General features: G+C 41.9%; 1 protein-coding gene across 5 annotated transcripts in view; it reads right to left on the reverse strand.

Annotated features, from left to right (window-relative positions):
• clip2 (CAP-GLY domain containing linker protein 2) overlaps positions 1-21,424 on the reverse strand; it is a 65,625-nt gene that overhangs the window by 7,618 nt on the left and 36,583 nt on the right. For 2 of the 5 annotated variants that reach the window (XM_064982128.1, XM_064982129.1), the window contains exons 4-15: positions 16,460-16,584; positions 12,795-13,008; positions 11,081-11,278; positions 9,002-9,105; positions 6,601-6,661; positions 6,079-6,174; positions 3,400-3,450; positions 2,230-2,613; positions 1,476-2,063; positions 1,072-1,129; positions 771-854; positions 23-179 (exon numbers count right to left, since the gene is read on the reverse strand). In XM_064982128.1, the coding sequence (XP_064838200.1) occupies positions 23-179; positions 771-854; positions 1,072-1,129; positions 1,476-2,063; positions 2,230-2,613; positions 3,400-3,450; positions 6,079-6,174; positions 6,601-6,661; positions 9,002-9,105; positions 11,081-11,278; positions 12,795-13,008; positions 16,460-16,584 (2,120 nt within the window). The remainder of the gene's footprint in view (positions 1-22; positions 180-770; positions 855-1,071; positions 1,130-1,475; positions 2,064-2,229; positions 2,614-3,399; positions 3,451-6,078; positions 6,175-6,600; positions 6,662-9,001; positions 9,106-11,080; positions 11,279-12,794; positions 13,009-16,459; positions 16,585-21,424) is intronic. The other 3 variants (XM_064982131.1, XM_064982130.1, XM_064982132.1) reach the window with 3 other exon arrangements.

The raw sequence follows: 21,424 nt of genomic DNA on the forward strand, positions 1-21,424 counted from the left end.
CTCTCTCTCTCTGTCAAATTACCTCTCCTTCTTCAGTAACTCCTGGCTAATGACGACCAGCTGTCCCGATGCATCATGGGACTTCTTGGTCATGGACTCAAGGTCGGCCTCCAGGCGCATCTTCTCCTTGACCAGGGTGTCAGCCTTCTTCTCACCTGAGCGAACTTTGCCCTCCAAGGCTGGTGGACCAAGACAGGTTGGAGAAGGATTTAGAGTTAAATGTTTAGTTTGGACCAAACAGTGCTGCAGTGTTGGAGCTTCAAATATGTATATTCAAAAAAAGATATGTATATTCAGTTGCCAGTCAGTGACATTTTTTATAAAAGTTTCATAATTCAGGGATTTAATTTTTTTACATGCAATATGTTTGGGTGAACATTTAATCTCAGGCAACCAAATACTTACTATACATGTAGTTGATAAAGAGTGAATGTGTCGTATTTGTCAAGACATTCATAGAGTGCAAAATATCATAAATAGAAGAGATTACATACGCACAGAGCAGGTTCTGGATATCAAATCATGTTAAAGGGATGAACTTGTAGATAACATTTTCATGTCTCTGTGTCCAGTATGAAGGAAGTTGGAGGTAGTTTCGCGAGCCAATGCTAACTAGCGTTAGCACAATTACTGGAAGTCTCAGTATCTTGTGCATTGCCAAAATCCTACGGAATTCCTTTAACTAAAACTGCATTCAATGCTCCCATGGGAGTTTATTTGACAATGTTTGGACCACTCACATCTTCATCAGGTGTAGCAGAATAATTTACCAGTTATCTGTGATTTGAGGGCATCAAACTGTGACGTGAGAGTGGAGACCTCTTTTTCTCTTTTGGTCAGGTTCTCCATAGTTTCTGAAAGAAACGTGAAACTACCATTGGTCAAAAACCTTGGAATCTAACTATGCAATGTCCTCAAAGTACAATCAAAAGCCTACAGAGGTCTGACATTTGAAATACTTTACTATAACACAGGTTTGTTTTAAAGGGTCTTTAAAACCATTCACATTGACATAAAAATATGTGTACAGTAACAACACAACTTAATTAACTAGGTTAACATTTACGATACCTTCAACATTCTGTTTTAGCTTAATCTTCTCCTCTGAGATGTCATTATTTTCTATAACCTGAGTGGGAGACAGAATGAAGAGTTAAAAAGCAAATCCATGACAACTCCGTGCTTCATTTGTTTATTGAGGGCAAAGATGTCGAAACACACAATGAAGTAGAAATGCATGGATATCATGTGGAAGTGATATTATTTACTTGTGTAAAGAGTGTTTCTAGAAAGTGCTCTCTAATAATGACTGTGAAAAGTAGCTAGCATTAGATCACATGAATAGGGGCTTTAGTTCCACTCTAAACACAACCTTAGTTAATTTTATAGTTGGGTCAAATGACTCTAATCTCATATGGACCACAGCATAGCATCTACAACTAATTTCTACCACAGCTATCCCCTGGAGGACTCACGTTGGCATCTTGTGGCATGTGATGGTCATCCTGCACCGCCTGCAGTCGGTTCTCAGTCACCCTCAGCTTTTCCTCCAGGCTGTGGAGCTCGGCCCGACTCTGGGCCTCAGCTTTCTGCAGGGCCTCATAATCCACCATCTTCTTCTCAGCCAGCTCAAGGCGCTCCCGGAGCTCATCCTGGGCCCCGTCCTTCTCTCCCTTCTGCCTCTCCACCTCGCCCACCCTCAGCTGGGCCTTCTGAAGCTCCTCCCGGGCATCTCTCAGCTCCAGGGTCAGCTGGTTGCTTCTGGCCTCCGTCTGGGCCTGGTTTTTCCCATTCTGGCTGCTCTCGCCCAGCTGGTCCTTGGCGTCCTGCAGGCGGGAGCGCAGATCCTCACGCTCTTTGGCCAGCACAGCTGCCTCGATCTCGTGTCTGGCCTTGAGGTTCTCCAGCTCCAACTGGTGCTCCATGCGCAGACTTTCCAGGGTGGTCCTCAGCTCCTGAGGGTCCTGCTCTTGGCCCTCGGCCGAGCCGTTCTGGCTAGATAGCGAGGTCTTCAGGTCCTCCAGAGAGCGCTGGTGGTCGTTGACCAGTGTGTCCAGCCTGACCTTGAGGAGAGGAGGGGATACACGATTATTAGTACTAAAAAGACACCCATGCGCACACACACAGAGTAAAAGAGAGAAAAGGAGAGTGAGAGAGGCCAAATTGTTGATGTGAGAAAGATGAAAGATTACATTTTAATATAAAATAAAAGAGAACAGTGCCTCTCACCTTCCAGTTGTCCATCATCTCCATGTTCTCTGTAGTGGCCTGCTGGACTCTCTGCTTCAAATCGATGATCTCCTGGCTCTGTTTGTCCACCATGGCTTTTAGTCTGTTTGTCTCCTCCTGGCCTGCCACCACTGCCACCTCGTACTTCTCCCTCAGCTGGCTGCTCTCCTTGTGGTGCTCCCGACCCGCTGTCAGGAGCTGCTCCCGGAGCAGGAAGGTCTCCGACTGGGCCACTGGCCCCTGGGTGGGGTACCCGTCCTCGGCCGTGTTGGGGTGAGAGTCGGGGTCCCTAAGCTGGACCTGGAGCTCCTCGATCTCGGCCTGCCTCAGGGCCAGCTCCTCCTCCAGCTGCATTACATGGCTCTTCTCCTCAACTGTGCTTTGCTGTGGAGGGAGAGAGAGAAAGAGCACTTCGTTGCCGTAACATGATTTGTCATTAACGAAACCGACATGGGTGTCTTTCCCGTAGCGTGGTGATGTCATTTCAGGATGACATCATTCAAGCATAAATCGTTTCGATAAAAATGCTTGACTAGAGCATGCATGCCAAAGGAAAAGAGGCATATTGAGAATCATATGAGTGTACAAGCTGGGCCTGTAGAATACAGATGAAATTCCTTGGTTTCAGGAAATCCTTTGTTTGCAGATGTAAAAAAAAAACAAGTAGAGCTTTTAAATCAGCAAGTGCAATGCAACATATGAGATGAAGTTTTGTAAGGAAAATGAAAGGGAAAGCAAGCCATTCTCTGCAGGTTTCTCACTCTACAAGCCAGGCAGAAGCACAAAGCCAATAGCAAACCCCAGACATAACACTACACATAGATAGGAAATCACTAGGAGCACACATAGTAATTCAAGTGTGACATTTACAAACATCCAATTAAAATGACTGAACTCCATGTTTGATCGAGCAGATCTGATGGCACGCAGTGCATAGTATGTTAATGTGGCCATTGAGAGAAACGCAACTCTACAGTTGATCGGTTTCTAGGAAAAGAAGTTAACAGAAAGTTCCCTAATAGCATTCAGACAATAATTAAGTCCAAGAAAAATGCAAGATTGACTGTGCAAGATCCACGTCGTCAACAATAGACAATTGAGAATCAAACAGTTTAGATAGCTTAGCAGATGAGCAGAGCCGAACGAAACGACGAGTCCATTTTGTTTCACCTTGGTTCTTTTATCCAACCTCAAGGGTGCCGCATCAAGTCTGCGTCTTCCCTGTAGGTATAAGCAGTATATTTGTAGCTCTATTTAACATTCATGACACAACTGTGCTGTCTAAGTACCTAGCCTTGTGTCTCAACACAAAACGATTGTATAGTTATACACTCAGTAGCCAGTTTATTAGGTACACCCATTTACACTGAACAAAAATATAAATGCAACATGTAAAGTGTTGGTCCCATGTTTCATGAGCTGAAATAAAATAGCCCAGAAATGTTCCATAATCACAAAAAGCTTATTTCTCTCAAGTGTTGTGTACAAATTTGTATACATCCCTGTTATTGAGCATTTCTCCTTTGCCAAGTTAATCCATTCACAGGTGTGGCATATCAACAAGATTATTAAACAGCATGATCATTACACAGGTGCACCTTGTGCTTGGGACAATAAAAGGCCACTCTAAAATGTGCAATTTTGTCACCCAACACAATGCCATAGATGTCTCACGTTTTACAGGAGGATGTAATTGGCATTCTGACTGCAGGAATATCCACCAGAGCTGTTGCCAGAGAATTTAATGTTAATTTCTTTACCATCAATTTAGAGAAATTGTCAGTAAATCAATTTTGGCAGGCTTCATAACCGCAGACCATGTGTAACCACGCAAGCCCAGTACCTCCACATCCGGCTTCTTCACCTGCGGGATCATCTGAGACTAGCCACCCGGACAGTTGATGAAACAGAGCAGTATTTCTGCCTGTAATAAATCCCCTTTGGGAAAAACAAATTCTGATTGGCTGGGCCTGGCTCCCAATAAATGTACTGATTTCCTTAAATTAAATAGTTGAAGTTGTTGCATGTTGCATTTATATTTTTGTTCAGTATAGTACTGAGTCGGACCCCCCTTTGCCTCCAGAACAGCCAGAATCCTTTGGGGCATGGAAACGTTGCTCAATTGGTATCTAGGGACCTTACGTGTGCCAGGAAAACATTCCCCACACCATTGCACCACTGCCACCAGTCTGTACTGTTGAAATCAGGCATGATGGGGCCATGGACTAATGCTGCTTACGCAAAATTTTGACTCTGCCATCAGCATGACGAACCGGGATTCGTTGGACCAGGCAATGTTTATCCACTCCTCAATTGTCCAGTGTTAGTGATCACGTGCCCACTGGAGCCACTTCTTTTTATTTTAGGCTGATAGGAGTGGAACCCGGTGTGGTCATCTGCTGCAATAGCCCATTTGTGACAAGCATCTACAAGTTGTGCAAACCGAGATGCCAACACCACTGTTGTACTCTGACGTTATTTGCCTGTTGTGGCCCACCTGTTAGCTTACATGATTCTTGCCATACTCCTTCGACCTCTCATCAACAATCTGTTTTCACCCACAGGAGTGCCATTGACAGGATGTTTTTTTGTTTGTTGTACCATTCTGGGTAAACCCTAGACAGTGCTGTGCGCCGGCCGTTGCTGAGATGTTGGAACCGGCGTGCCTGGCATCGACGATCATACCACGCCCAAAGTCACTTAGGTTACTCCTTTTGCTCATTCTAACGTTCAACGAACAGTAACTGAATGCCTCGATGCTTGTCTGCTTGCTTTATATAGCAAGCCACGGCCATGTGACTCACTGTAGGAGCGAACCATTTTCATGAACAGGGTTGTGTACCTAATAAACTGGCCACCGTGTGTATATTACTATATAACTGTATAAGATAACATTTTGGTCCTCAGCAGAACTCAATGGAAGTGTGACATTTGTGCTAATTCTAACGCAAAATTATGACCTCAACAGTGGAAACGAAGCTGACTACAGCTGACAACCGCTCCAGCAGTGCACCCTGAGAAATCTAACAAGATTTTATGAGTGAGCAGCAAAAGGAACAAGGGAAAAGTGATCGCTGCAGGGCAGAGTGAGTGGTCTCCAACACTCCGACACTCTACAGCTGATGGGAGACCGAGTAGGAGTGGGGCTGAGAGCCAAGCGAGATTAGATAGAGGCGGTGTCTCAGGCACCCTATTTCATTATAGAGTGCACTACTTTTGAACAGGGCTCATACGGCTCTGGTCAAAAGTAGTGCACAATAGGAAATAGGGTGTCATGAGAGACGCAGCCAGAGAGAGAGGGAGTGGTTTTTCCATTACGATGACTCACACTCTGATAGCAGAAAAATCGGAACATGATTTGTGCAATAGAGACCATGAGGACAATTCAATGAGGGGGATTTACCAGAGTTGACTAATATAGATCTACTATTCCACAACTTATATACATGTATCATCATGTTGTTTTCTCAATTCTTATACCAGAATGTACATTCATTCATTAATTAAATAATCGGTTCAGGTAACACTTTTGCAATTTGTTTCTCTCAACATGAAACCTAATGTCATGTTCTAGGCATCTGTACAGAGCATCCTTGATACATAAATCAGGGCAATGGCACCACATTCTGATTGTAGTCTATGCCGTTTGATGACGTAACTGACATAGTATTTTCTGTATGAGTGACTGAGTTTGGGGACCTTTGGAGACAGATGCTGGACAGGAATGACAAGGACTTGTGTTCAAGTCCCACTGCAACCAAAACAAAAGATACAATCGAAAAGCGCAAAGTAAAATGGATACAGGCAGGAGCTCTAGGCTGGGCTAGCTTTTCCATTTATCCGCTTCACCTCTAATTCTTTCTGAAGCTTTTCTGCTCTCGACTTTTCGAGGAACAGATTCTGCTCAAGTTGCCGAATACGGGCATGCTCCAATTTCGTCTGAGTCTACAGAGAGGGAGAGAGAAAGGAGAGAGACAGGAGGTGGAAAAAAAGACATAGAAGGACAGAAACCTGTACAGGTTGAAGAGACGTGTGAAATACACATCACATGGGTTCTCTGTAACAACAGTCAACAAATTGAAGGATGAGACATTTTACAGACAGAAACACTGAAAATGTGAAACGTCCCTCTGTCTGTCTTTGCTCACTTACTGTTTGACTCACTATATGTTTGGCACAGCCTTTTGGTCACTCTAACACAACTGTTGTTATTAGCCTACTAGACTAATTAACAGCTTTCACATTGCACTATAGGAAGAGCCAAATTTGATCACTTTTGCTAATGTAATCTTATAAACACACATTCTCATCCCTTCAAAACATGTTAATCAAACTGTTTATCTAGCTTTTTACCAAACGGTAGACAAATACCTCAAGGTCTCCTTTGGTGATGGACTCCTCCTCCACTCTGAACTGAAGGTCTTCCACTTTCCTGTAATAACACGTCGGCCACTAGGTGTCAGGGAAGTGTCACAGAAGAGCATCACAACCCGCCAAATGCTTTCATTCAAAGCAATTTACAGTAGTGACTGCATACATTTTTGGCATTCATATTTGAGTCCTGTGGAAATTGAATCCAATGACCTTGGCTTTGCTAGCACCACTCTTATCAACTGTGCCACAGGAACACACCTGGGTCAAATATATATGGTCAGTGCTTGAAGTGGAACAAAATAGGGTGACACCATTTTGGGTGACAGCACTCATATTAGAGCGAATGCTCTTTAAACGGTGCCAATACTCCAGCAGTAGAACATTTGAGTCGGATTCAGTACTCTGTACAGGAAAGCATTGGCCCACTTCAAAAACTGCATACAGTATGTAAATTCAATCTCTTGAAGTACACTTGATTGAGCATGACCAGTGCAATGGAACCAATGGAATAGTCCCCAAAGTAAAAAAATCCTCCCACCTTGAAAACTTGACATGCTAAATCAAGCTCACTTCAAGTATATGAAAGATTTTTTCAATACTGTTGTTTTTTTTTTTTTTTTTGGGGGGGGGGGGCACGTGCTACGCCACAGCTTATAACTATGAGTTAAATATAACTATACTGAACAAAAATTTAAAAGGCAACTATTTCTTGTATTTTTATTTTACCTTTATTTAACTAGGCAAGTCAGTTAAGAACAAATTCTTATTTTCAATGACGGCCTAGGAACAGTGGGTTAACTGCCTGTTCAGGGGCAGAGTGACAGATATGTACCTTGTCAGCTTGGGGATATGAACTTGCAACCTTCCTGTTTCTAGTCCAACCCTCTAACCACTAGGCTACCCTGTCGCCCCCCATTTGACTGAGTTAAGGTTCATATGAAGAAATCAGTCAATTTAAATACATTTATTAGGCCCTAACCTATGGATTTCATATGACTGGGAATGCAGATATGCATCTGTTGGTCACAGATACCTTAAAAAATGGGCCTCACGATGGGCCTCAGGATCTCGTCACGGTATTTCTGTGCATTCAAATTGCCATCGATAAAATGCAATTGTGTTCATTGTCTGTAGCTTATGTCTGCCCATACCATAACCCCACCGCCACCACAGGGCACTCTGTTCACAATGTTGACATCAGCAAACCGCTCACCCACATGATGCCATGCACGTGGTTTGCAGTTGGGAGGCCAGTTGGACATACTGCCAAGTTCGCCAAATTTTCTAAAAACGACGTTGGAGGCGGCTTATGGTAGAGAAATTAACATTAAATTCTCTGGCAACAGCTCTGGTGGGCATTCCTGCAGTCAGTATGCTAATTGCACGCTCCCTCAAAACTTGAGACATCTGTGGCATTGTGCTGTGTGACAAAACTGCACATTTTAGAATGGCCTTTTATTGTCCCCAGCACAAGGGGCACTGTGTAATGGTCATGCTATTTAATCAGCTTCTTGATATGCCACACCTGTCAGGTGGATGGATTATCTTGGCAAAAGAGAAATGCTCACTAGCAGGGATATAAACAAATGTGTGCACAACATTTTAGAGAAATAAGCTTTTTGTGTATATGGAACATTTCTGGGATCTTTTATTTCAGCTCATAAAACATGGGAGCTAGACTTTACATGTTGCGTTTATATTTTTGTTCAGTGTATAAGAAATCTAAGATGCTATGCATTTGGTTTGCTAACTTGCTAGATAAGTGGCTAGATGTCAAGATCAAGCTTCTTGGTTACAGCAAAGACATTCAATCCCCTCCTGGAGCAAGATCCCTGTTGACTAAACAGTTTTGTGCACATTCGGTAATACCGTTTACCACGGTGTGGTACAGAAACGGTATGAACATCTGGATACCGCCCAACGCTAGTGGCTAGCTAATAAACGGTTATGTCTTTCAAAAAACAGGGCATATGATGTCATAAGGTGAATTCACCAATTTGTAAGTCGCTCTGGATAAGAGCGTCTGCCAAATGACTTAAATGTAAATGTAAATATGACAATGACAAGGAGCTAGAAATGTTCTTCTTAGTACCCAAAATGGATTCTGTTTTAGGGTGTAGGTGTGCAGAAGTTTTTAATCTACAGGTCACAGGAAGGTTTTTGCATTAGTTTCAATGGCCAAGATGTGAATAAGGTCTAAGGCAATAATAATATCCTGTTGTCATATTTTTATTTTATGACAACAGGATATTGAATATGGATACCTATATTAAAATAGGATATTAAATTGCTCTGTGAAATGTAGTTATATATTTGTGTGTCACATCTTGTTCACAAATGATTGCCCTAACAAGGTCAAACCAGCCAGATTACTCCATAGAAATCCCCAACATTGTACCTTTTCTCTTCTTCAAGCTGATTGGCTAGCTCTACTTTGTCCTTCTGAGTGCTGGCCATCAGAGTTTTGACTTGATGGAGGTTGCTCTCTGTCTCTGTGACATACTGTAATCAGAGAAAACAAACAATATCAGTGATGAAGTGTACCATGCTATCACCGAGAGTGATTTGACAAGTTCTCAGTAAGTAGACAAACACTTACCCCTACTAATTTAGGCCTGGTTCACATGTACAGTGACAGAAACATTGATTAAATGAATCATGTTTTCATTGTCAAATTGAGTAGATTTCTTTGTCAAGTCTGTAGATTATACAATAAGGGTCGGTTTTCCGGGACAAGTTTAGTCCTGGACCGAAAAAGCCCTTTCAATGGAGAATTACTTGATGCAAATCCTTGGGCGAACAAGAGCACATTGGAGATGCTTTCTTGACAGGTAAGTAGCGCTGTGAGTCTGGGAAGCAACACTAAGTACAGTAATGGCTAAGTGTGTGTGTGTGCCAAGGATTTACAGCACACACTACTACAATAGCATTCTTTCATTGGAACATCACCATTGAGAATGCTTTTTAGTCCTGGACTATGTTTAATGCACAGCTTAATGTACAGTACACATTCATACTGTGTGTCTGACTGATATGTGAAAAATCTGTCTGTGGCCTTGAGCGAGGCACTTAACCCTAATTGCTGCTGTAAGTCATTCTGGATTTAAATTTAAATATGCACTTGCTTTTCTCTTATTGCAGTCAAGAGCCCAGCCATTGACTCATCAATATGGGCAGACTAATGGCAGACTAATTTAGAACATTTCCCTGGCTGAGCCACAGAGTGTGTGACAGCATGCAGTGACAGTTACAGCATGCATCTGAAATGGTACCCTATTCCCTTTGTAGTGCACTATGTAGGGGAAATGATGCCATTTCAAATACCCGTCACTGCACACAACATACTCGCACCCATAGGGCTCTGGTGTAAGGTAATGCACTATATAGGGGATATGGGGCCTTTTGGAAGCAGCCACACTGTCATCACTGTACCATCGTTATCCCACATTCTGAACAAAACAATCTTTGTCAGGCCAACCTACATTATATAACAACATGCTGGTCCCAGATCTCTTTGTGGTGTGCTGCCAATTCCTATGGCCAATGTGCAATAGCAGCTCAAACAGATCTGGAATCAGACTCAACATGCAGTGGCCCCTGGGAAGAGTAGCTGTTGTTGCTAATGTAACATCTAATGGGGATCTGAATAAACCAATAGACCAAATATTTTCCTTGTACGGCAAAAAAACATTCTCTCCAGCGTTCTGTTTCACACAGTCATCACAGTTTTATTGTTTTTGTGAATCACGTACAAGAAAGGTTTGTGTGGCATGCTATTTAATGCTTTGCCATTGCCACTGTCTTGCTATGGTCTTTCTAGGGAAAAATATGAAGTTCTCTAAACTTTTATTTCCTAGCCGTGTGCCTTTGACAGCATGGTGAGAGACATAAACTTTGGTATGGCTAGCCCAAGGCCAAGCTCCTCTTTCTTTCAGCTATAAACACTGTCACCTGATTGGTTGAGAGCACTGGACTTACTTCCCTTGGCCACATTCGTTTTGCATCGCGGGTGGGTGGAGTTTGCACATTTTAACCCGTTCCATTAGTGAACTCGCCAACCACGACGGGCAATGCAAAACGAGTGTGCACCTTGTCTAGCAAAGAGACATCATGGAAGATAACATTCCACTTTGAATTGCTTCATGAATTTGAGGCTCGGGCTTGTTTATGAACGATGCAGATCTCCAGGCGAACCATTATTCACAGGCTAGTACATCTATGAGTCTAGTAAACAAGGCTAAGTACAGTATAGACTAAGTAAATGTGCATGTGTGTTTGTTGATTTATTTGCTTGCATGAGTGTGTACATGTTTGTATGTGTGTGTACTGTACATGTGTAAATGTGTACATGTGCATGCAGACATTCGTGTGTCAGTCAGTTCCAGGGATGTACAGCATTACACACCTGCTCCACAACACCAAACTATTTTCAGTCCAAATAAATCCAAAACAGACTGGCACTCAGGCTACTGCCTACCTGCAGGTGCTGGGCCTTGAGGGCGTTGAGCTCCTTCTCTACTTCACAGATGTGGCTGGTGGCCTTGGCCACCTCGGCCCGCTCCAGGTCCCGCTCGGCCAGCAGCTGCTCGATGTGCTGCTGTTTCTCCTTCAGTGCCTCCTGCAGCGCAGTGGTGCCAGAGATCTTGCGGGCATAGCGCGACGACGTCTCCGTGAGCTATGGAGGGGGAGTGGGGAGGGAGGTGGTGGGGGAAGGAGGTGGCAGAATGAGAGAATAATGGAGTGAGAGAAGGAAGAAGTGAGGAAAAAAACATAGTGGAAGGGAGGCAGAGAAGGCGTTAGGATTAGAGGAAATGTGTCTTGTATCATTACACATGAACAAATAGATACATACTCAATTAAAAATACAAGGAAAAGGAGTGCTTACATTACCAAATCACATAAGTTATTTTTATTCTGCATGGATCAGTGCTTTCATGATATGGTTGGATTATTATTTCATTTAGGTTGAGAGCTTTAATTAAGTCTTGGAGCAATAGAAAAACAAATTAGGAGAAACCTAAACATAAATACAGATCTGGACCATAGGTGGGCACCATGCCGGATCTGGCCCACAAGCCAATAAAATGGTAGATGTCTGTGGATTCCTTTTTTTATAATATATATATTTTTTTAAATTACATTATTTTGGATAAAAAAATTACTTGAAGTTGACACTTGAAGGTCTAAAGCGAAATAGAAATTATGTAGACATGATAATACATATATTTTTCCCACCCGAAAATTACTGTGATGAACCAAGTCCCGATATGGTCCTCGAACCAGAATTGCCTACCCCCGGCCTAGACACGTGATTTGAACAGATCTGCATTGTCATCAAAATAGTATTTAGGGAGTAAGTGAAGAAGGGGACAGATGGAGGGCCAAACTGGGTCCCCCAGTGGCATGTTCACACACCTGAGGCAACGAAAGGTATAGTGACAGTGTGACTACAGCAGACTCTGTTTAATGACAATAGAGAAGGTAGGTCTGTATTGTACATCAGCCCTAGGGCAAGCACTAAGATGACCGCCTGAGTGAGAGCATGCCAGACAGTTATAATTAGAGCGTCCTAATTCTGGCTGATGGGAAACGGTTAATTAACCCAATGTGCTACATGCATATCCTATGCCTACTCTTCCAAATATGTCACCTGACTGACAGGATGGGGAGGGGATTTAGAGTACACAGAGACATTCTCATAAATACTCATAAGATACCAATACTATCTCTTTGTTTCTCTTGTGTATGTATGTGCTGTTCCTCAATAGCCAACGTGTTTTTAGTATTCTATGTAATGTGTCTCTACTGCGTTCATCTGTGATTTTTTTTCTTTTAACATCTTTCTCTTTGGCCAAATACTGTATGTATCTTGTTTCATGTATTGCATGTCTGCTTTGTCTTTCATGCAAACATCCCTCTTTGTCCTCTCTAAATCTCTCTAAATCTTTTTCTCTCTGTCTGTCTCTTCCTTTCAGTCTGTTTGTGTGTGTCAGATTTCTGAGGGTCTGCAAAAATGTGGAGAATGCAGTTAAACACTTGTCCTATAAAACACTTTGGGATCGTTGTCCTCTCTGATCAAGAACCTGGGAGAAGTGTTTAATGAATGTGCACATACAAGCCCATTAGACGTGCAGTTATAGTCATGAAAATACATTGGTGTGTGTGTGTATGTATGCATGTGTATCCCTCACCAGGCCAGTGCGGCTTGGCCGTCCGCCCACCGAGGAAGCCACAGAGCTAACAGAGCTGATGGATGAACTGCTGGGGCTGTGGGCTAGCGACGACACCCCCATGGCCATCCGCTTGCTCTTCTTGGTCTTGGCTGGGCTGGTGGAGGGGAAGCCGATGCGGATCACCTTGTGGATGGGTGCGAACAGGCCAAACCTGGGCGGACACTGGAAGTACCTGGGTTAGAGGAGAGGAGAAATCTCGGTACCAATTCATTTGGATAGTCCATCTGTAGACTATCTACTAAACCTAACCTTAACCCTTAGTTTAACCATTATTCTAAACCTAGCTCTAACTGTAGGTAGGTAGTACACTTTTTGGAAAAATACCATTGGCAACACATACACTACCAGTCAAAAGTTTTAGAACGCCTACTCATTCAAGGGTTTTTCTTATTTTTTTACTGTTATCTAAATTGTAGAATAATAGTGAAGACACCAAAACTATGAAATAACACATATGGAATCATGTAGTAACCAAAAAAGTGTTAAACAAATCAAAATATTTGAGATTCTTCAAATAGCCACCCTTTGCCTTGATGACAGCTTTGCACACTCTTGGCATTTTATCAACCAACTTCATGAGGTAGTCACCTGGAATGTATTTCAATGAATAACAGGCGTGCCTTCTTAAAGGTTAATTTGTGGAATTTCTTTCCTTCTTAATGCGTTTGAGCCAATCAGTTGTATTGTGACAAGGTAGAGGGTATACAGAAGATAGCCCTATTTGGTAAAAGACCAAGTCCTTATTATGGACAGAACACTTCAAATAAGCAAAGAGAAATTACAGTCCATTATTACTTTAAGACATGAAGGTCAGTCAATACGGAACATTTCAAGAACTTTGAAAGTTTCTTCAAGTGCAGTCACAAAAAACAAAGCGCTATGATGAAACTGGCTCTCATGAGGACCACCACAGGAATGGAAGACCCAGAGTTGCCTCTGCTGCAGAAGAAAAGTTCATTAGAGCTACCAGCCTGAGAAATTGCAGCCCAAATAAATGCTTCACAGAGTTCAAGTAACAGACACATCTCAACATCAACTGTTCAGATGAGACTGTGTGAATCAGACCTTTATGGTCGAATTGCTGTCATCAAGGCATTAAGAAGGAAAGAAATTCCACAAATGAACGTTTAAGAAGGCACACACCAGTTAATTGAAATACATTCCAGGTGACTACCGAAGCTGGTTGGGAGAATGCCAAGAGTGTGCAAAGCTGTCATCAAGGCAAAGGGTGGCTATTTGAAGAATCTCAAATATAAAATATATTTTGATTTGTTTAACACTTTTTTGGTTACGACATGACTCCATATGTGTTATTTCACAGTTTTGATGTAGTCACTATTATATTACAATGTAGAAAATAGTAAAAAATTAAGAAAAAAAGAAAAACCCTTGAATGAGTAGGTGATCTAAAGCTTTTGACCGGTAGTGTATCACTAAAATGTAAACTTGTGTACTTGCTACGTTTCGACCACTACCTCCGGAGGTAGCGCACGACACTTGCCCGACAGTTGCCCCACTTGAAGCAGGGTAGTGTAAACACAATTGTCTAGTTGAACCAACAGTCCTACAGTAAAAATGGTAATAGCAGAGCAATGTTTTTGAAACATTTGAAATGTATAGACATTTTCCTAATATTTGAGACTTGTTTTATTACGTTTTTACCTGAAATTGCAGTAACAGGCTGATATATTCTGAAATTGTTGCAGTAACTGCCGGCTGCACTGAGCCACATAAAACTATGGAATCCCATCCCCATCACCAAAAACATGTCAAATGATCATACAAATAGTAATATTATGTGGTGATTTCAGAGGTGGCATGACAGGTCCCAGAGAGGTGGCACGACAGATCCCAGAGAGGTGGCACGACAGGTCCCAGAGAGGTGGCACGACAGGTCCCAGAGAGGTGGCACGACAGGTCCCAGAGAGGTGGCATGACAGGTCCCAGAGAGGTGGCACGACAGGTCCCAGAGAGGTGGCACGACAGGTCCCAGAGAGGTGGCACGACAGGTCCCAGAGAAGTGGGGGGGAAATTATTTTCCTGGGGCCCAGAGTTTTTCCTGATCTGGTAGTAGGCTAACCTGACCAACTCTGGATCCTAATGGTAGCGTATGACATTGTAATAAATCAGCTGTAAAAAAAAAATATATATATACGGGCTATGATGGGAACAGATTATTTTTCTAATCAGGTCATATGGTAAAAAAAATAATAATAAGTCCTGGAAAAACTCCTGCCCCTAGGGAGGATGAAAAATCAGAATTCTTTACACAGACAAAGAGACAAAAACTGCAATTGGACAAAAACAAACAGGTTTCAGCTTGCTGTATGCAGGCTTGCATCGTGTAGGCCTTTCCATTTGTAATTACAAATATTCTCATACAGTATGACATCATGTTTGTGTTGATTGATTCATTCCGGTCAATCATTTTGGATTAAAAAGGCCTAGGTAGCCGAGCCACCCGAAGTACGAATATAAACCAAATTTGATCAAATTCTAATTTTCTCAGAACACAAATAAATGTGGCCTATTTTACGCTATAAATATATAGCTTAGGCTATAAAAACATGACGTTACATTTTCCCTGGCTGAGATGTGAGTAAAGCGCATACTGTAGGCTTCTCTAGGCTACCTGCAGCTGTGGTTGTTATCAGTAGGCTACCGTTGATCAGACTGAAGCACAAGACTAACTGTGCATGTTGACAAATCATGAGGCTTAAATTTTTAAATGTTTTTGCAGCGGGTATGGGTTTCCATATAAAACAGCTTGTTGTGGTGAATTCACTTATACCGTATTGTGGCATTTATAATATACTACTGTAAAATGTGTTGCAATGTGATGTGACAAGTCATGTCTAGTCATTGTCGAGTATTCCCTTACATCAACAGGTATTTTATTAGAAATCAGTCACTTTGAGGGCGGAAACCATGCTTCTGGTTAAGTGAGTTGCAATATTTGCAGTGGTAAAATCTTTCAATAAATCAAATATGAAAGTGGCGGGAACTGGAGCATGGTTCCGCTAGTTTATGCCTGCACAGCTACTGTTCCATCTCAAAACAGAATGTGACATTCATTTTGTAATTAGAAGAAGAGTGAAGCCATATTCTGTTTGCACGGCGATTCATGTTTTCACCATTTTGAAAATAATTAAGTTTAATATTGTGTTACAGAGGGGAGCGCCTAGCTCTAATCGTCTACCATACAGAGGAATTGCAGTTAAAATTAGAACGATGCCGTCTTGTCTGACACTAAACCACACATAATTGATTTTTGAAGACACTACTAAGCCTACAGCTAGATCTGCCAGACAGGCGTATGTGTGTGGGGGGGTTTGTGTGTGTGCATGTGAGAGTGTGTGTGTGTGTGTGTAGGACAGAAAAGGAGAGAGTGAGAGACAGAAAAATAGAAATACAGAATGAAAGAGAATGATAAAGGGGGAATAGAGGAGGAATACAGAGAGGGCTTACAGCAGAGATCCAGCAAGAGAATGAGAGAGTGCACACATGCAAGGGAGTTAAATCAAGCAGGAGAGGGAGATAAAGAGAGACAGACATAGAGAAAAAGAGGGAGAGAGAGAGCGAGGCAGAGAGAGAGAGAGAGATGGGTGACAGACGCTGTATACCTGGTTCCAGCGACTGCACCGTCGTTCTTCCCCAGGGGCTCGTCCAACTCCACGCCGCACCACTCACCTTTGGCAAAGTCAGTCTCCCCCACGTAGCGCACCACTCCTGTCTTAGTGCCCCCCACCTGACAAGACAAAGGAGCATGTTGAACAAGTGCAACATCTTGGTAATGATCATGTCCAAAATACACTGCATAGTAAGAGAAAATATAGAAAAACTGCAAATGCGGTTGTCACAACTTCCGCTGAATTTGGTGCCTCTTCTTGTTCAGGCGGCGTTCAGCGGTCGTCGTCACCGGCTTTCTAGCTGCCACCGATCTACGTTTCTTTTCCCATTTGTTTTGTCTTGATTGTACACACCTGGTTCCCATTACGTTATAATTTATTCCCGATTTAACCCTCTAATTCCCACATGGTTTTGTGCGTGTCTATTCTTTTTGTAGTCTTCAAGACTTCTGTGAGCTGGTGTGTTTGCCCTGCGCGGATATATTATTTGTTTCTTTTCGAGTAAAGTTCGTCTTTTACTCAGTTCTATGTCCTGCGCCTGATTCCGTCCTACCCGCTGCACATTGACATTTGACAGCGGTGTACGTGAGGTTCTCTTTCTTTTTCTTTTTGCTTGTTTGTTTTTGGCATATGTGGCCCCCAAATGTATAGTTTTAAAAAAGTATTATAGTGTGCAACATACTTTTCCTTCTTCTCATAAGCAACTGTGGTAAAGATTACAGGTTTAAAAATAAGGTATGTATACCACAAAAAAGGTAACAATAACCAATAGGCTACTTTCAGTGACAATGGAGTCTTGCCATTTTAGGTGGAAGCGGAGTGTTATGCATTAATACTGTATCCCATAGTGACACTAAAGGACGTCAACACTTAAGGGTGAAATCAGACAGGCATCTTAGTGTCGCGAGGGGAGACTTCGGTGTTGACAACTCGGAGGTGACAATGGAGCGCATGACTGGAAAAGCTGACATGGCCTACATTCGGGTGCCTGAAAAGAGGTCACAGCCAGTTACGCTAGTGCGTTCAGACAGACTGAGGGATAGACAGAGAGCAGGTTCAGGGGGTTTGAGAAACACAAAGACCACCATGCTACTTTGGGGGTGATCAGTCTCGGCTTAGTGCTGAGTCTCTCCCATGCCGTAACACAAATGACTTCACCTCTAAATTATGCATTGAACGCACCACCGCCAAGGGATGCAAATTCAGTAACAGTTACAAAATATTGCAGCTGAGAATGGAAATGGCCAGTTCAAGTGTTTAGACATGATAATCTGAATACATAAACCCTACTGCTTTATCATTTCTTTCAATTAAATTTTCAATAAATTTGTAATTAGACAACCTCAACGTGCCTTCAGACTGAGTCATCTCTTCCCCATCTCTGCCCCAGGAGGGTCAGGAGCAAGAATGGATAGAAGAACAGGAAAGATGATAAAGAAACGTATTCCCGTATTCCCTAGGATCACATTTCTCAAGTAAACCGCCCAACCCTGATTACCCAAAACAATAACCTAACAAACAACCAACAATCATTGTCCTAGAGGCCAAACAATGACATCTATGCCAGCGTGTATCTCTTACTCAAAGCCCTGCAAGGAGCAGGACAATGAAATTGAGTCTAAATTCACGTGTGTGTGGTTTTAATCTCATGGCAAAAGCTGGTAAAGCTTTCACTCTCGTTTCAATCCCCCAAAGGACTTTCCTGTTCTTTCACAGCCATATTGTTTCGCTTCTGACTGTGAGGATATATTTTTCCAAACAGTATGAGATAACACAAAAAGGCAAATAACAAAAGAGATACTGAGATATTGCTTCACAAGGCTTACAGTACCTTGTGAAAGTATTCACACCCCTTTACTTTTTCAACTTTTTGTTGTGTTACAGCCTGAATTGTAAATGTTTTAAAATTAAATGTTGTGTCATTGATTAACACACAATAGACCCAGAATGACAAAGTAGAAATGAAAAGCCTTGAGTCAATAAGTATTCAACCCCTTTCTTATGGCAAGCCAAAATACTCTTAACAAATCGCATTATAAGTGGCAAGGACTCATTCTTTGTTCAATAACAGTTGTTAACATGATTTATTTAATGACTACCTCATCTCTATACCCCACATACAATTATCTGTAACGTCCCTCAATCGAGCTGTGAATTTCAAGGAAAGGTTCAACCACAAAGACCAGGGAGATTTTCCAACGCCTACTAAAGAAGGGCACCGATTGGTTGATTTGAAGAAAAAAAAGAAAAAAAAGCATGGTGAAGTTATTAATTAGGCTTTGGATGGTGTATCAATACACCCAGTCACTACAAACTCAGTTCCCGGAGAGGAAGGGAACTGCTCAGGGATTTCACCATAAGGCCAAAGGTGATTTTAAAACAGTTTCAGTCTGATTTCCAACAGACACTGGGAGTCGAATTCACCTTTCAGCAGGACAATAACCTAAACCGCATGGACAAATCTACACTGGAGTTGCTTACCAAGATGACATTGAATGTTCCCGAGTGGCCTAGTTACAGTTTTGACTTAAATCGTCTTGAAAATGTATGGCAAGACTTGAAAATGGCTGTCTAGCAATGATCAACAATCAACTTGACAGAGTTTGAAATATTTTATCCCGGAGTGCAAAGCTCTTAGAGACTTACCCAAAAAGACTCAGCTGTAATCGCCACCAAAGATACTTCTACAAAGTATTGACTCAGGGCTGTAAATAGCTATGTAAATTAGATTTTTCGGTATTTAATTTTCAATAAATTTGTAAAGATTTCTAAAAACATGTTTTCACTTTGTCGTTATGGGGTATTGCGTGTTGATCTTTAAAAAAAATGTTTTAATCCATTTTGAATTCAGGCTTTAACTCAACATGTTTAACAAGTCAAGGGGTATGAATACTTTCTGAAAGCACTGTATATGCTGGGAAAAATGAGCTCCAAATCACAATTTGGTAACACTTCCTATTGATACCATCTTCATATGTATTAAAATAATTGAGCTATGCATAATGCATTATAAGGCTGTATAATGCCTTATGAAGCAAAATGTTACAATGCCCTCACGCTGTTCTCATCACGTTGTAACGCAATATAAAGAGGAAGAGGGAATTCACAGGGAATGACACTTACAATCATATAAATAATACTAGTTTTTTTGTGTGAATGTAGTAGCCTAGAGAGGGAAAATGTCTGTCACTGAAACGAGTTGGGGAGAACAGCTCTTTGTTCAATTCACAACATCTGACTCATGACTACTGCCCCAGTGTTTGGAATCACATCTTCTCCAGACTGATCCCGAAACACAGAGGCCTTTTTGTGAGTGGGTTAGAGAAGAACCTACTGTAATTGCCTTAATGGAAAGAGCAAAACTTATTTACAGCACACTGCCCTTATGGATAACATGTCATTGTCAGCACAGGGCAGTTTTTTCCACTGGATTACAAGTTTGTAATCAAATGCATTGAAATCAGTCGCACTGTTTCAAGAGCTAACTGCAGATGTTTGAGGATGAAAACTGCACAATTAATGTTGAGGATTGTGAAGTGATCGATAAATGTTAATAATAATAATAATACATTTTTAAAGATAGAGTGATAGTCATCAACAGTGCCCATGTGAGTCAAAACAGGTTGAATGTGTGATGAATGCCACTCTATCACATCCACAGTAAATCACTGAAAACAGTGACGCACATATATATCACATATGGTGCGCATTTGTATGTGAAATACGAGTACTGTCACTGGAACATCCTCACTTCCTTGCTTCCTGCCTCCGAAGAGAAGCTCCAACTTGACAAGGCAGACGGACACATTCATCACCCATGAATCTACACAGAGATAACAAAAACACTCCCAAAGAATGTCCAGTCCTTTCCTCCTCACTCAGGTTGTTTACGTAAACCTGTACGCACTGTGTCCAAAACACCCTTCACGCCAAGGAAAATATACTGCATGAAACAGACCACAACCTAGCTTGTCAAAACACAAGGAGAAGACCTCAGTTTCAAAATAGTAGACCTTGCTGGTTCGCGGTTATGAGTGTTCCCTGGCGTTCCAGAACTTCCATCCCTAACCCGTCCATTTCCATGGACTTGGATGAGAAAACCATGATGGAAAACAGTGAGGCAGTCTGAAAGCAGAAAGGTAAAACACAGTAGTGGGCGGCTTGTGGTGCAGGTTGGATGGATGGATGGATTCACATATTACAGCCTGAGTGTGCCTGCCAGCAGTGCCCAGACATAGACTCGGCAACATATGCTTCCACTTGGCTACTGCTTTCTCGAACTTCCTGTTTATCTGGAAGTTGGCCTGAGACATGACTCAGAGCAACTCCGCTTTAATGCCAAGACACAGAGAGCTTCACCAGAGCATTAGGCTCTGATATTTTTTATCTATGATTTCAAATGCAGGTTAGACAGATATCTTAGCCCTTATGCTAGTCTCTCTTAAGACATATTGAGGAACTGTAAGACAAGTCCTATGAAACAGTTAGTTTGCCTCACAGGTCAAATGAAGATAAAGGAAGTTAACTATCAGAAATTATTCACACCCCTTGACGTTTTCCACATTTCGTTGTGTTACAGCCTGAATTTAAAATGGACTACCCAAAATACCCCATAATGTCAAAGTGGAATTATGTTTTTAGAATGTCTTGAGTCAATAAGTACCCTTTGGCATGGCAAGCCTAAATACATTCAGGAATAAAACATTTGCTTAACAAGATACATAATAAGTTGCATGGATTCACTCTGTATGCAATAATAGTGAGTGTTTAACATGATTTTTGAATGACTACCTCACTCAAGTGTTTTAGTACTATACATCCTGACACATTAATGAAAATAATCATGGCCTCTAAACCTTCAAGCTGCATACGGGACTCTATTCCATCTAAACTGCTGAAAGAGTTGTTTCCTGTGCTTGGCCCTCCTATGTTGACCATAATAAATGCTCTCTATCCACC

The sequence above is a fragment of the Oncorhynchus masou genome, chromosome 12 (genome assembly GCF_036934945.1).
Source record: "Oncorhynchus masou masou isolate Uvic2021 chromosome 12, UVic_Omas_1.1, whole genome shotgun sequence".
Classification (NCBI taxonomy): domain Eukaryota; kingdom Metazoa; phylum Chordata; class Actinopteri; order Salmoniformes; family Salmonidae; genus Oncorhynchus; species Oncorhynchus masou.